The 16,387-nt window shown below is 44.1% G+C and overlaps 1 protein-coding gene across 1 annotated transcript in view; it reads right to left on the minus strand.

Annotated features, from left to right (window-relative positions):
* agrn (agrin) overlaps window positions 1-16,387 on the minus strand; it is a 233,982-nt gene that overhangs the window by 16,980 nt on the left and 200,615 nt on the right. The window contains exons 21-30 of the mRNA XM_070839320.1: window positions 13,909-14,023; window positions 12,487-12,606; window positions 11,911-12,294; window positions 10,114-10,306; window positions 8,504-8,719; window positions 7,284-7,513; window positions 5,576-5,710; window positions 2,979-3,069; window positions 2,488-2,652; window positions 2,152-2,263 (exon numbers count right to left, since the gene is read on the minus strand). Of these exons, the coding sequence (XP_070695421.1) occupies window positions 2,152-2,263; window positions 2,488-2,652; window positions 2,979-3,069; window positions 5,576-5,710; window positions 7,284-7,513; window positions 8,504-8,719; window positions 10,114-10,306; window positions 11,911-12,294; window positions 12,487-12,606; window positions 13,909-14,023 (1,761 nt within the window). The remainder of the gene's footprint in view (window positions 1-2,151; window positions 2,264-2,487; window positions 2,653-2,978; window positions 3,070-5,575; window positions 5,711-7,283; window positions 7,514-8,503; window positions 8,720-10,113; window positions 10,307-11,910; window positions 12,295-12,486; window positions 12,607-13,908; window positions 14,024-16,387) is intronic.

Here is a 16,387-nt window from a genome sequence, read left to right on the forward strand (position 1 = left end):
CACCTCACCGTCTCCTACGGTATATTTCCTCCCCTTCGCCCGCCTCCCCTGTCTTTGCTCTCACTTTTCGACAGCCACGCGGCACTGGCGTGATATCCCCGCCTACGCTGGACTAATGAAGACGTTTCTTTGTTGCTAAAAACAATGGCCGTCACAAAGATGACGGTCTCCTTTCCCTCTACCCTCCCACCTTCCCACCTCCTTCCACCCCCACAGCAGATGGACCGAGGTGAAAGCCAAACCGTGTTCTTTAAGAGCATCTCTACTTCAGTGCTGCTTGTATGGGCTTATGAAATGGCAAAGTTTTTCTACAGAACTGGCATCTTTAAAGCTGCCCGCAGCTCTGCAGAAGCACCTTTTTTCCCGTGCTGTTGTTGAATGGAGAGATGGGGGTGAGAGGACGTAGTGAACGACTCAAATGAAATATGGGCTAAGGTGTGACTGGGACTTGTCTCATTACCTTGCGTGATTTCTTATTTCCAGACAGCACATCATAGAGAAGGAAAGAAAATGGGGAGGAAGAGAGTTATTAGGGGAAGACTAGTAAGTGTCTGTGCACGGAGTGGCATGCAGAGCAAAGCAAGTGCAAAAGCCCACAAAATAGGCACTCACACTCACATATACGTTCATGTACACACACACACATACACACTGGGCACATATATAAAAATAGCTGCAGTGTTACAGGTGAGGTAAGTACGATAAATAAGAGTTTTTTTGTTTTTTAGAAATGTGCATTATATTCTGTACATATACATAGAATCACAAAGCTGCGCAAGTGCATGTGCATTTGAGAGTGAGAGCAAATGAGACAGCAAGTCTGAGAAGGCCATGCACGAAGCAGATGGTGCCACTAAAACAAGATGAAAAGAAAAAAACTTCCATGGACGGAATAGTGCCACTTTAACCCAGCCTCATTTAGAAGACTGCTGCCATTCGATGAGAGGTGAAGTAGGTTTTTATTCCTCCTATCTGCATCTATGTGCCGTTGAAAGTATCCACTACATCATGCTGTCGGCCTGAGCCGTCTTTGATATGATGAGCACTCCCAGCATGCAATATGCATCCATACATGTGCCTGTGTGTGACCACCTTTGATATGATATGGGCTCCTCGGAGCAAAGCGTACCATAACTCCCTCCTAGTTCTTAAAGCAGGAGTAGGAGAGAATTAGCTGAGAGCCATACTGGATGGGGTCTCTGCATTGAGCTACATAACTAGTCTCTGCTCATCCCTTGCAACCCCCCCCAGCCCCCCGCCCATCTTCGCTTTTTCCCTTGCTCTCCTCCTCTAATAAGATTTTCTGCCTCTGTTGCTGGAGTAAAACACAATTACCATACGGACGATGGGAGGCAGCGGGGGAAGGACAGAGCAGTGAGAGAAAAAAACGAAGGAGAGCGTTGCATCTTAGAGGAAGATGATGGAGTTGACAGAGTGCATGTTCATAATCACAAATTACACTGTTTAATATAATTGGATGACTTACAGGCTTATCAAACTATTAGATCACCTTCATTTGGAAGCATGTACCTGCTCTATTGGTCTAGACGCGGGGCTGAAGAGTTTCATTACGCTCTTCTTACTGCTGCTATCTCCTTTATCTGCCTCCACCTCCCCAGACAACACCTCAAAGGCTGAATTTATAAAACTGACTGTAGACCAGCAGTAAAAGCTGCTTTTGCTTTCTGTGTCTAACACCACGCTTTTATCTCCAGTATGTCAGCATGCTGAGCTGAGCTTTTAAAAAAAAATACTAAAAAATAAAATTGAAATTACAGGACTTCCAAAATTACGACAGCTTGTCAAAATTGGCCCTCTACATCTGGAGCTCTTTCGCTTACCTTGATGGATGTCGGGAGATAGCAACACACTTTTAGAAAATCAAGCTGGCAGAACGTATCGATGTGAACGGGTGTACAAAAACTCAGCAAACGGGGAAAGTTTGCAGATTCAACTGTGCCTGAAGCGGCAAGTTGAACCTCCTCTAAAAGGACAAAAAGGAGCACTATAACCCGAGGTCGTGGCGATGACGTGACATGGTCAAACAAACACGTTATACGGCACAAGCAAGGCGCTGCATAGATTAGACCCATCCGCCCCGCATGCTGAAAGCAAGATAACCATTAGCGCCATTGGCTTGTTCTTTCTTACCGGTGCCTCCCCTCTGACAGGGTCCTTCTTGTTCACCATGATCTCTCCTTTGCGGTTGGAGCGCTCCAGGTTGATGGTGTTCCACACGTTCAGCTGGATTGCTTCCTTACTCCTGAATCATACAGACACTCAGGTGAGTCACAAATTGGGAAACACAGGCTTATTAAAAACACATCGCTGTGGTCAGAACGTCCTTCAACCTGTAACATGCTAATGTAATTTTATAGGATTGTAGCCCCCCTAATGTTTTTTTCCATGTTTTGTCCTTATAGAGTTTTTGCTTGTTTTATATGTACTTGCCCCTCTTAGACTCTTAGAGATCTAGATCACGCTAACCTGATGGTGGCAGGTCCCTTCCCCAGGTCGTAGCGGAACTCCAGGATCCCGTTATTGAGGGACAGAGAGATGAAGTCTCCTTTTCCGTCCGATTTTTGGCCGTTGTAGAAGATCAAACCGTTGGAGTCATTGGCCATGAGAATCACTGTCATGCTGAGCTTTTGACTGCAGACACAGCACAAGCAAAGCAAGTAAACACATGCAGAGATACGCTCTTACACATAGACGAGACAGAACAAAAGAAGCCTGTTTGCTTGTTGTTGCTTGCACTCTTTCTCTTTCAGAGGGGAAAGTAGGCAAAGACACTATATATTGTACATGCTTAGGCCTAGACAGTATTTAATTTGTGTCCTTTCGGTTCAGGTTTAAAGAAGACAGCTCTGCCTTAGGCACAGAACAAGCTCAGGCTATGAAAACTACATGATATCCTTTGTTCAGTAAAACATAAAAGTCCTGACTATGTGGGTTTGATGCAGAAACATGGGACTTACCGCAGGTCGTGGCCGTAGAGATGGAGCCCCTTCAGCTCCAGGTAAGAGTCTCCATCGAATAGCGGCATGTAAGCCCCTCTCCTCTCAGCCACTGGAAAAACAAAAAGACTATATTCATCTGCAGGGTCGTTTTTTTTTTTTGTTGCTGACAGAATTGAAATTCAGGGATAGTCGGTATATCTTTGAGGGACCTGTCAGCATTATGGAAAGAGATGGATTTGTGTTTTCATAGCCATTGGGATTAAGACTCTCTCTTGACAGAAATTCAAACAAAAAAATTTAAAAACCCTTATGTCAGGCTGATTACACAGCCCGCCACAGTGCAACAAAGAACCTTTGGAGACGTGGAGTTTAACACCACAGCCGGGACCCATGAAATAATGCAGCCATTGTATTTTGGCAGGCCTTTTTACAAATTCATGTCTTTGGGATGGGTCTACGTCTGGCTGTCCCGTTTCTGGCTGTCTGGAGTGATTAGGACAGGCACTGTGCCATCCCTCTAACAAGTGTCTTGACATTAAAAATCATTCAAGTGTCACCCGGGGGTATGTGTTTATGGTGTTGCTTGCTAAAACTACAATCATTCAGAAGCATATGCAATACTAGATGCTCCCGCACACACAAAAACTAACACACGCACCTATGGAGCCGGCAAGAAAGCTTTTATTCGTAATTGGCTGGGATTAGCTGAGTCGAGTCAGGATGGGGAAGGCAGACGGTGATGAGAAAGCTAATTAGCAATTGTGCCGAAGACTGCTAATGATGATGGCACGCACCATGGAGGAGAGGGAAAAATAGCCTTACACACACAAGGAGGACCCGTGTACTAATCTGAACTCTACTAGAGTCACAGAGCTGCTCAGAATATGCTTTTATAGAGGAGTGTGAAGGGGGTTTTCTTTTTTTTTTCCACACTGTGTTCAAATTGAAAGCACCGTGATCAATAAGTCACCAGGGGTCCGACCACTGGAATGAGCCGTGCGACCAGGAAAACCCACATGACGAGTTGAGCTTGACGATTTAGAAAAGCTGCTCAAATTGAACATTTCACAATTATACTTTGCTACAATACCACAGAAAAACAATGCCTCAAAAGATATACTGTTGCATCTGTTGCCAAGGTTGATGGTAAGCTCGGAGGTAATTTTGTTTAGATTTGAATAATGCTACCTAATTAGCACTTGCAATAAAACCCATTTAAACAATATAAAATTAGGAAAGGCAGTACCAAAGCAGCTAAAACACATTTTGCTGTTTAAAAACTTTGCAATCTAAGCTCCTGGTCCCGACCCCAGCCAATCAGCTCTTCAACAGAATTGCTTGCAGTGTTAATCATCACTGTCTCTTTCTCACACACACATTACCTGGTCCCCGGTTGAACGCAGCTGAGGCATTGAATGTAAAACATCGTTGCAGTTAGTTTTTCAAGGACCGGCTGAGTTCAAGTGATCCTGCCTCCATCACTAAATTGTAATGATTTACACTATCACAGGGTAGAAGCGCAGAGAAAGTAGGCCATTCAATACTATTGGAACACCCTTGAGAAAAGCCCTTGATGGTGAATATTACAGCAGCAAGCTACACTGATGAACCCTGGCGGAACTGAAATGGAAACCATAGCTCAAATGAACTTGCACACACAATAGGTTACACACGCTTAATATTACGACCAATTCACCTCCAGGCTTCCGATGAGTGGGCTCTACGCTACCTGTCTTTTTGACTGTTCTCAGTGCAGCTCACAGAGACTACGTTTGCCTGACTGCTGCCTTATCTGTGAGCTCCTGTCTGAGACTGACACTCCGGCTGACTGACGCTCCCATTAATCACCGCAGGCAGGGAGGACTGATGCGATTAGTCATCTCATTGATTCCTGTGAAAAAATAGCCTTTTGGAATGGGAGACGCTCTCGCTCAAGCAGCATTGATTTTGGTTCACCTCAATTTATTTTAATCACCTGCTAACTGGGACTTGGGGCTTGGAAGGAGGCTATTCCCATCTGTTTTTTCTGTACTCCCAGGGACACGAGGATGCGTGTTTCTCTTTTAGGAATGTGCATGATAGTATATTCTTTTTCATTCCCAGTTACAGTCGGCTTCACTTCTGCAAACTTTCATGACAACATCTACAAAGCTAGGGAGGGAAAAAACATGGGGAGACTTCAGAATGCGACACTGCCAAAAGTGCTAATGATGAACTTCAAAAGCAGCTGAGCCGCGCTCTGGTCTTTTCCCCAGCTGTGGCCTGGTTGTGCCATGTGGAGCTAAGTAGCAACAACAATGTTTGAACACAACACCTGTGGGTGGATATGCAGGGGGGATGGAGTTGAGGAAGGCTGCTGCTTCGCTGCCTCTTACCCACTAACAAGCGTAGCCAAGTCGGTGTGGTGAATGGCCCGACGGGGCCAATCATCTTCCTCAGTCCTGAAACCCGCTAACCCTCCCACCCTCTCTGCATTTGATCTCCCTTTTCAATTGAGGATGAATGGAAATATCAGAGCGGCAAGAAAAAAAGAGGCAAAAATTGGGCGTATGCTAATCAGCTGACAGCTGGGGCTTGAGGTACTGGGGTTACATCAGAATATACAGTCAGGTTACCTTTCTCACAGTGTTTCCCTTCACGTCCCATGGGGCACTCGCACTTGTAGCCTCCCTCGGGCAGCGCCTGGCACTGGGAGGATGGATGGCACCGGTTGGGATCGCATGGGTCATGGACATCAGCACAAGTTGGACCTTGACACACACACATACATACAAATCCACCATTAGAAAACCACCACCATTTACATCTGAGAGGAGGGGGATCCAAAAAAATGGAGAGAGAGAGAGAGAGAGACACGGGGTGTGAGGATTTCCTCTGTAATAGAGGTCATTTTCTAATAGGATTTGGAAATATTACACGTCCAGATTAAACAGTGGAGAGCCACCCCGCCATGCGGCTACGTTTCTGGGCCAACGCCGACTGTGGGAAAGGCTGGGGAGCGTCTGGTGGATGATGGTTTTGCCCTCTGCCACAGCCCATCTGAATTCACCCGTCATTACTTTAGCAGTCAGAGCCCGTGGTGAGGAGAGCGCTTTAATGAACCCCATCCCCGCTGAGCTCACAGGGCTCCCCCGTTTTTCCTCACTCATGCTCTTGGAAGCTAGCTTTTATCCTCCACTCTCACTTCTTCCCTACCACAGCTCTTTTTTTGTATCTCTTCCTCATCTTCCATCTTTTTAACTCTAATACTCTTTTACCTCCCTTATTCATCAGGCTGTCCTGACATACCCTGCTTCTAACTACAGCTCTTTGCACCCATTTATTCTCACTTTCTGTGATCTGTCCATTCCTTCGAGAACGGCAATCTTGGCCACTTTTTTTGAATTGATACGCTGACAGAATTAACTTGAATGGGAGTCTGCAGGCAACAGTCCAACTTTCATTATCACCATTCATTTTTACGCCATGTTGCCAACACAACTTTGATAACAGCGATGCTTCTTCAGAGCGGAGGGTTATCTTTGCTTCCTCTCAGGCTTCTAAATAGCAACAAAACATAAAAGCACCTCTTACATGAAAGGTACTAATAATGTAATGTGAGACTTTATTGATCCACTTTTTAAATTCAAGGAAAATGGCTCTTAAAACTTGGTTGACAGGTGGTTTCCTAACCACTGAGCAGTCCCCATGTGTGAGTATAAAATCCTTTACTATTGAAGCATAAAAGTTATCTCTGACAATTAGTTTGCTTCTAGTGTGAAACTTTCTGCAGTAGGCTGCGGTTCAACCAGCAAGGGGCACGCTTGGCTAGGCCCTGATGGTGTCTGCTCTTAACTATATTCTCTCTGAGGTGCTTGTTAGTTGGCATCTGCAGGAGGGAGAAAAAAAAGGAAAAAAGGAAGGGATGTGGAAGAAGAGAAAGGCCAAAGGCCACTTTGAGCATTTGGTGGACGTTTTCATGTTTTCTGTGCCGCGTCAACATTTAATCTCTCATTTCTGTGTTGGACGCACAGATTTGATGGTGTTGGTGTTTACAAAATGACTTCCAGCGCTCCTGCTGGGGGAATGAGTTACACTGTCAAATTAGGCTGTCAAGCTTACTTAGGATTTGTGAGTAAGTCATGACCACAGTGAATCCCAGAAGAGAAGGCAAAGCAGAGATAGAAACCTAATTTTAACAAGGTGTTAGAAAAGTCTGAAAATAAATTTACATATTTTCTATACATATATTCTCTGCAGTAAACGTCCAAAAATCCCAGTGTGGCCATTAGAAACACACAACAATCAGTGCAGCTGTGAAGCTACCTTTTGTCGACATCTTACCCCAGAATCCTTTGCTGCACTTGCAGTGGAACATCTCTGCCTCCTTGACCTGGCATGCGGCGCCGTTCTTGCAGGGATTAGGCTGGCAGGGGTTGTTGCCACATTCACCCACGCCGCTGCCGTACAGACTGTCACCGCCGTTCTCCTGCAGGTTGAGCACCCGGTTGTTGACATCCAGCAGGCGGATGCAGCCCACCAGCCCCGTGGCCACCCCTGTCCTTTCCCTTACACTAAAGGAAAGACGGTCAAAAGAAAGCACGAGATGTCTTTTAATGTCTTATTGATACACAAAGTTTCTACACAGCCTGCACATACAAGCATTACACTACCGCCGCTCACTCAGTAACACTGAGCTCAGTGTAAAGAGGATGCTGCGTGCTGTATAATATTTCTGATACATTTAAGGCAGCGACGCACCTCAATATATTACAATAAGGGATGAAGACAAAGAATAATTTGAGTCTCAGTTTCTTTTCAGTTCATTCACTTCAAATCCTTACTGTTTTCCAAGACTGTTCACATCCCATCAGTTCTGTCTCATTAACTGCTTAATTATATAGCTGCCAATGATTTACTTACTTGGTCTTATAGGAGCACCTTCTTACCATCAATTAGTGTACATCCACAATATTCTAACTTTCATTTTAATGCCTTAATGCGAAAAATATTTGCATCTTGAATACTGAAAAGGAGATAATTTCCACTGTTTAAGTGACAGTGTTTAAGTGAATCCTTTAGCCAACTAAGATTGTAGAACTGTGAGCTCCAAACCTCCAGGGGTGCCTGTAGGTCCCACATCTACTGGGCCATTTGTGGTAATTAATTTACTAAGAGCACAATATCAACTGAAATTAAAAGAGCTTTACGGTTTTGCCTGCCTTTCTTCTTCATCTCTTTAAAGAGGTATCCTGTCGCAAAATCCACATTTCTAACACTAATTTCTAAATAAATTTGTGTTCGGCTAAATTACTCACTGGTTTTTTACCCCTGGATCCCCTACAAGGTTAATCTGGCCATGGAAGTAAGACATACTGTGGATAACTTCATAGTGGTAAAAAAGACAAAGCAAAATGGACTAAAAAGGGAATACCACATAGAGCACTGAACTCAAAATTCAAAGCTGTAGTCTGTTTCCACTTAATATAAGCCCCAGTAACTGACTTTCTGTCTGATCTACTTCCTGCATGCTATCATAAAAATGTCTAAGTAGAAGGTCTTACTCCTGCTTCATCTCCTCTGTCACTCCCCCAATAAACAGATGGGTGTCGAGGTTGAGGCCATCTGTGCCGCGTGGACTCTCGCCCTCGATGTGTGACTCATTGTCCACGCTGAGCATGGCGTTACGCCGATTGCGAGTCACCACCAGCTGATGCCAGCGGCCCTGAATGATTTGCACTTTGCTGACCACCGTGCCTGTGCCCGAACCAGTGTTGAACCTGAGGAGAGGGGATTGAAAGCACGTTAGACGCTCTTGAAGTCAACTTTATCCAACAGCCCGCACCTGTTCGCATTAGTTTACAGCTCTGGAGAAGGTTATTTTTCACACAGCATTTTTGTTCTTTATCGAGCGCTGCCTAATGAGAAATCTGTGCATAACGCTCAACAAGACAGAGAAGGATGAAAGAAAGAACATACAAGACTTCCCATTTGGGATTCCAAACTATGTGACTGGAATAAGGCAGTTGCTCACTTAAAAAATGTCTTTCACACCCTCTTTTTAATTAAACCTTTTATCTAATGAGGTTTTGTTGGGAAAAAGGCCATGTCATCACAGAAAAGAGCTGTCGTGTATGCGCACCCACACATATGGTAGTATTAGCACAACCTGAGAGCAATTATCTGCCACAAATAATTAGTTCTTCTCCCCATGTCTCGGATTTGCAGAGCTGTGGGTGGTAATCTCACAGCTGTATTTCTGGAATTGAGGCAGAGCTCCATTTGAAAGCACAAGTGACTAATGATCTTCTTCAGCTTGCTATTGATTTCATTCTGAATAGAGAAATCTAACCTGGCCAGGTTGGGAGAAACTGAAAGGGCTCAGAGGGGTCAGGGCAAAACACAGGACCCAAAAGATAAGGTAAGCGGATCGTGTTTGAAATAATAGGTCCAAAACAGGCGCGGCACAGAATCTGTAATTAGTCCATTCACGTCTCTTCTGAAGATGCTGCCATAGAGTGTAAGATTTTTTATGCATAGAATTCCACGGTGGGGGAAGAGATGAATACTTAGCGTTTCTGCAGCTGTCTGGCAGGAAAATGGCCCACTTTAAAGCGGTCGAATGAAACTGTTGGTGACTGTCAGCCTTTCTAATCTAAAAGTGATACTGGCCTTAAAAAAAAACCATTTAGTTTAAATCCTGTTATATGCCACTGCTTCTATCTGTAATACACACGTTTTACATAAACCTTTACTCTGCATATGTACTACCACATGTTTCATTCCAAATTTGGACTTTACGCGCATATTTCCGTGCATATGTTCCCACCATCTGTAAACGGGAGCATTTGCACAGTTTATTTGCAAAGTTTGAACACATTTCTGAGAGCATGCCTTTATAGCTGTGACCTGCAAATCTGTCAAGAAGCTTCTGCGCCTTTATTCATCCTCTGGCAGTGGTGTTTGCAACATGTTTACTTGCTGTAATTGCTTGCCTCATTATCTTAAGGGTTCTCGCTATTTGTTTTATTCTTATCTACATCCTCTCTCAGCTGCCCTTGCACTGACCCTGTCCCCCCCCCCCTCCCCCTTGGGGTTTCATTTAAGGTTCGTCAAATTTAATCAAACAAAAGCAGCAGATTTAACAGCTCCTCCTGAATCTCACAGCGCTCACCTGAGCTCCACGTTGCCGTTGACCAGCGACAGAGAGATGAAGTCCTTCTTGCCGTCCTGGCCGTTGTAGAGCAGGATCCCGGTCATCTCAGATGCTCTGAACTCCATCGCGATGCGGACTGTGTGATAGGCACTCATGGTTGGGAAAGCCAAGTACGACTGACCTCCAAATGATGGGATGAAGTACTTGATCACTGTGGAGAAATGAAGACAACAAGCCCATCATTACTACATGGCTTGTTTTCATCATGGCGTAATAGGCTTTTAAATTGCATAATTAAGTGCGAGCGGAGGTGGTGTGTCACGGGCTATGGGTGACAGTGAAGTAAGCCTTTCTGTCAGGTTATTTTAGGAACGATGTTTTTCTGATGAGTTTATCAAAAAGAGAAGGTCGAGAAAGAGGAGGAGCTGAGCTTTTCACCCACCCACAAGTCACACACAATTGCACGCTCATGCACACACACACACACACACACACACACACACACACACACACACACACACACACACACACACACACACACACACACACACACACACACACACACACACACACACACACACACACACACACACACACACACACACGCTCACAGGAAACCTTTGTTTTTCCGCCACTTGACAATTATGATTATTATCATCTATTTTCTCCCCCGGGCTTCTTTTCTCTCCGTCCATCTGTCTTTCTGTCCGTCTCTCTGAGGAGAATGGCAGCTGATGAGCTGCCTCTTTTCTAATGACTTGATTGATCTAGGGGAGGCTGGCGTGCAGTTTGTGTGAGTATGTGTGTGTGTGTGTGTGTGTGTGTGTGTGCGTAATTTCATTTAGCCACTCTATCTGAAAGACACACACTGATTCTTACCGGCTAATCCCCATCAAAGCAATTAGTGTCAATTATCTTAAGATGCAGCTGCGTGAGGTTGCTCTTCATCCCCAAAAATCCCAAAGTAGGGTAAGAGGGAAGAAACAAAAGAGTTGCGCTTCTCAAGAAGTTCTCCTTGATTTATGATTTTCTCTGTGTCGCTGATTGGATTCCGTGTTGCCTTTGGTGAACGGCTCAGCGGTTGCTCATTTCTGAGGTGCTGAACTTGTCTGAATCACTTGAGATGAGTTTGAAGCGTGGCCACCAAGACGACGTGTTTGTGTCTGACTGAATCACACCTCAACTCTTTGAACTCTCTGTTCTCACAATTTAAAAAAAAAATCATCAGTCGCTCTGTTATGACTCCTGATTGCTGTTGTCTTGTTGAGCTTTTGATGACCCAATAAATCCAAATCCGTGAGCACATAACATTGGATTTATATATTCCGGCACTAACTCAAAGTCATTACTCACACCACTACTTAAGGTGTCACTTTGCAGCCACTTTGCGAAGCTACAATTAGATAAAACTACTGCATAGCAGAAAGAATATGTTTCTTTTTTTTACTTTAAAATAAAAGTTTCATTATATAAAACATTCTTCATTTTTTTTTTTGGGTGTATTTCTGCTACTTCATAAATACATTAAAGCACTTGAGGATGTGGTTAGAAGTGATTATAGAACAGCTAAAAGGCATGATTGGCACAATGGTAAGTGGAGAGCCTAAAACCTTCTTAGTTGTTGCAAAATCAGTGTAAACGTCAGCCTTTGGTGGTTTCTTTGAAAGTGCTAATTGCAATTGTACCAAATTATAGGGATGGTCTGTTCCAGCTCATTTTCTTAGATGAGTTTGAAATAAGCTCAGACTCTGAAACTTTTGATTTAAGAATAATAAACATACATAATATGTAAAGAAAAAGAAAAAAACGTCTCACCCTTCTCACACACGGAGCCTCCTCGTCCTGCAGGGCACTTGCAGCTGAAGTCATTGCCCTCGTCCTCGCAAGTGCCCCCGTGGAGGCATGGGTGGGAGCTGCAGGGCTTGTGGTGTCTGCCCCTAACATGGGCTGCAGTGGTGGCTGGAGGCAGAGCGGTCGTGGTGACAGCTGCCGTGGTGGTGGGTCGCGGTGTGGTGACCGGCACTGAGGCTGTGGTGGTGCGCCTGGTGTTGTAAGGTCTGCGGGTAGTGCCTGGTGGGCGACGGGTTATGTAGGGGGAGGTTGGCGGAGGCCTGGTGGTGGTGGTGGTGGAGGGAGCAGCTGTGGTGACTGATGCTGTGGTGGTGGTAATGGTGGTGAAGAAGGGGGCGGAGGAGAGTCCTGTCAACAAAGCCGGTGAGAACAATGGAAAATAGAAAAAGAAAAGAGACATTAAAGTATGTTGAGCTTGCGGTCTTCATATTTCTTATTCAAGACCTGTAAAACCTTTGATAAATCACCTCATGAATAACTTAAAACCCCTTTTCATTGTATTAATCCCCACACAGTCCTGTTAAGTCCACACTGTATTACCATAATTGGTGAAGCGAATATTCTCGTCCTCCGGCTTCTTCACAGCAATGCTGGTCTCTTTGGAGGCCTTCAGCTGTTTCAGCAGGGCTTCTTCCATATCCTCCGCTGTGTATCTGGTATCTACAATAAACAAGAGGAAGAACCACTCAGAACAAGGCCTCTGAGGGGCACTCCAAAACAAATACAGGGCTCAAGCGTCTTTAGTGGTACAATGGATATATCAGAAAGCCCTGTGTATGACAGTCGGAGGGTCTCAGGGGACCATTTGTCCTCCACCCGCCGCTTGTCCGGCTTTTTTCCAGATAAATCGCTCTCATAACTTTTGACACAGATGTTGGCTTTACTGGCCATGCAGGAGCGCCGCTTAACGGCACCTGTCGCAACGTATGAAGCTTATGAAGGACGGTAAATGATGCTCATAAAAAAGGGAAAGGATGGGGGATTTAAAGGCGCAGTCATGGTATCATTTTCACTCGAATTCATGTACATACAAGACTTTGTCACAATAATGACAAATCACAATGTACAATTAGTCTGCTAAATTGTCATAACTGAAAATATAAGTCTGTCACTACATAATTACCGCCATAAAAAACAACAGCTGAGAGATTAAGAAAACATTAGTGACTCATCTTGCTTTGAATTGGGTTTGGCATGCTTGTATTGTTCTGAATATCAAAAAAGCCGACAATATCAGCAGTGTGGTTATTTAGAAATCTTTCTCTGACTCTGAGGGATGACAAATACCAATCTGTACATCAACAGCGTTAAAAACCTTCTTATGACTTTGTGTTTTTTTTTACAAATTGGTCCAAATTGTTGCAAGCAAGAGATTAAGGTGGCATTGAGAAGAAAATTAAAAAAAGAGATTCAGTGCCCCACAATATTACCGTATGAGTCAAATAAAAAATAAGCAGAAAGCTCTCAATGAGCACACACTTCTGTCAAGAATGCACAAGCCTCTAAATTTGTTATTTTAATAAGAAAAGAAAGTTTTAACCTTCATCTGGATCTGCATCAGAGTGCACATGGGAACAGAAAATCATGGCAATTTTTTTTTGGAAAACACTTAAATTATGGTAATGTTTTGTGCAAAAATTCAGGAAAAGTGTGACCACTGCACATATTTTGTTGTTGTTATGCCACCTACTGTACAGGCAAAAAGCCGTGTCAGTTTAAGGAATCACTTTGAGCGGTTACTGTGTGTGCGGGTACAATTTGGCTGCACAATTGCTTTTGTCATGGAACTGTATGGACTATTAAACACAGCATCAAAAATGTTATGTAATAATTCTAGCGAAGATTGAATGGAATGCATAGGAGGGTTAGCCCTTAAGGTTTAGGAGTTATGAAATTGTAAAGTGCCATGTCTCTGTTGGCGCTACTTCAACATTATTCTTTTCTTTTTCGAAGATCTCTCACCTGGTTTGAAGTGAGCTTCCACAAAGGCCAGGATGGAGTTGCTGGGCGCCAGGTCACGGACACGAACACTCATAAAGTCTTTGTGCACGTCCGACTTCCTGAACAACTCATTGAGCTGAGGAAGAGAGCGAGAGAGAGAGAGAGAGAGAGAGGAGAGGGAGGGAGGGAGGAGAGGATGGACAGAGAGAAGAGATGATAAATGAGGCTGGTAATGAGCTCCACGCTATCATAGCAGCGAGTCCAATTCCAGAAGACTGTACTCTATCTCCAAGGAAGAAAGACTGCCTCTCAAATTGGGGTGCGGAGAAGAAACCTATCGGGTGTGGGTGCACAAATTGACATTTAGTTGTAGCCGTGGCATTAATTATAGGGACAAGTTTTCGGGAGGAGCTAAGATAAATGCCGTGCTACCCTGACATGTGCTCGTGATTGGTTTTGCTGCTGATGCCCCAGCTGTGTGCACGTTTTAACAGCCAGAGGAGCTCCCTAAGGGGGCGTGACTGAAATGAGTTTTAAGCCAACAGTGCTATTACACTAAAGTTGCCTTTAGCCAAAAATGTGGTCCAATTTTTTTATCTTACAATTGGACATTTTTCTTGCAAGAACTCAGTGTTTCCCCATAATTGTGTTTTCAGTGTGTTGGTGGATTAATCACATTCACACACTCGAAAGCAGCAAGAAACACAGAGTGGACCCTTCGTCCTCATTTCAGCTGCTGGTTAAAATCACAGGAGCCACAGGGTCTTCTAATCCACTTCACTGGAGCATTCTCTGAGTGGCCGCTTTCATTGTTTCCAGTTTTGAGCACTCCTCCACACGCCCCATCTGCATCTCACCGGCTTTACTAAAGCCAATCATTGTCCTCAAAATGAGGGTTTCAAGCAAAGTTCCCACATTATGTTATTTCTATTCAAGAGACATATCCGGCTGGCGATTTGTGGTCTCATTTCGAATGCTTGTTCACAGTTTCATAGATTCATATTGTCATTGAGTGTCATTCATTTGTTTTTGTTAGGTTATTGCACTATTGTTAACATTTTAATGCTCTACAACCACCCTTCTGCAGCAGAGTTACCACAACAACATTGTTTCCTGCTATTTCAATGAACTCTTAACCAAAAACTAACATACTGCATATCATGGCGTCTTCAGACACTAACACAGTGAGCGCCAATGCACAAAAGCTGCAGACTGGGTCAGTGACACTGATGATTCAATCAATCTTTATTTATATAGCGCCAATTCATAGCAGTGTTATCTCAAGATGCTTTCCGTAAAGAGCAGGTCTAGACCAAACTCTTTAATTAAGAGAGACCCGACGATTCAAGTAATAGAAATGAAGGATTCGAGAACCCCCACATGAGCAAGCATCAGGTCAGGTCATCCAGTGCGCTCCGTTCAGTTTGAGGATTCAGATTATTTCCTTCACATGCTGAAGGAGTTGAGGTGTCACAGCAAAGCAGACACATCAAAAAACTAAATCCTCCAAAGCTGGTTTAGGGATGGAAACGGTGGCGGACAAACTCTCCTGTGGACACACTGGCCTTCAAATCTCTTGCTGTTTCTTCCCTCTCTTTCTCTTACGCTCACATATGCTAATGCATTCGCTAATTGTAACAGGTTTTCTGCATTCCAAAAGAAGTGTGCAACAGCTTGATTCTTTATGTGCACATCTATGTGAATACTTGTGTGTGTGTGTGTGTGTGTGTGTGTGTGTCCTTATGTGAATATGTGTACTCAGTGTGTGCTTGGAAGATGAAGAGGGGGTGGCTGCTGTCAAGTGGCACACCAGGCTTCAGAGACATACAGGCTAAGAGTGTTAACGAGAGCACACACACAAGCACAAATCGCTGTGAGGTAGTAGATTAGGTCCCTGTGGGGGCTAGTGACACCGATTCAACAGCTGGTAGATGTGTACTGTGTACACACACTCACACTCACACACACACACACACACACACTCACACGTCCCCATTTCATCAGAGGAGCGAGGCTCTGGCTTGACAACAGAGACATTTGTTCAAAGGTCTCAGCTCAACAGAGAAAACGGACTGTGGAGAAATTCGACCAGGGTAAACCACCCGGGCCAAACTGTGATTACCACACAGGCTCTGTGCCTGCCTGGTCCTTGGCTGGCTAACAGCAACTGGCATCATGACCATGCAAACTTATGAGACTCATATCCAGAATAAGCACTTGATTTTTCAAATATCTCAAAAATCTTAATTAATCTCACATGAGATGCCGCTTTCTCTGAAGTGTTTGGCAAGCAATCGACAAATTAGTCTTTGCAAAAGTCTACAGAGAGCTCTTAGTTTTTTTTTTTGTTTTTTTTTATAGTTCTCTTATTAAACTTGAAGAGTTTCTGGAAGCCTTATGCAATGTCTATGCTAACTTAGCCCCAAAGCTTGTATGCTGTGCTTGAAATTAAAAGAATTAGGCAAACACTGTGGAAATTTCTAATTAATCAGCAGCGTAT

The sequence above is a fragment of the Pempheris klunzingeri genome, chromosome 11, assembly GCF_042242105.1.
Source record: "Pempheris klunzingeri isolate RE-2024b chromosome 11, fPemKlu1.hap1, whole genome shotgun sequence".
NCBI classification, from domain to species: domain Eukaryota; kingdom Metazoa; phylum Chordata; class Actinopteri; order Acropomatiformes; family Pempheridae; genus Pempheris; species Pempheris klunzingeri.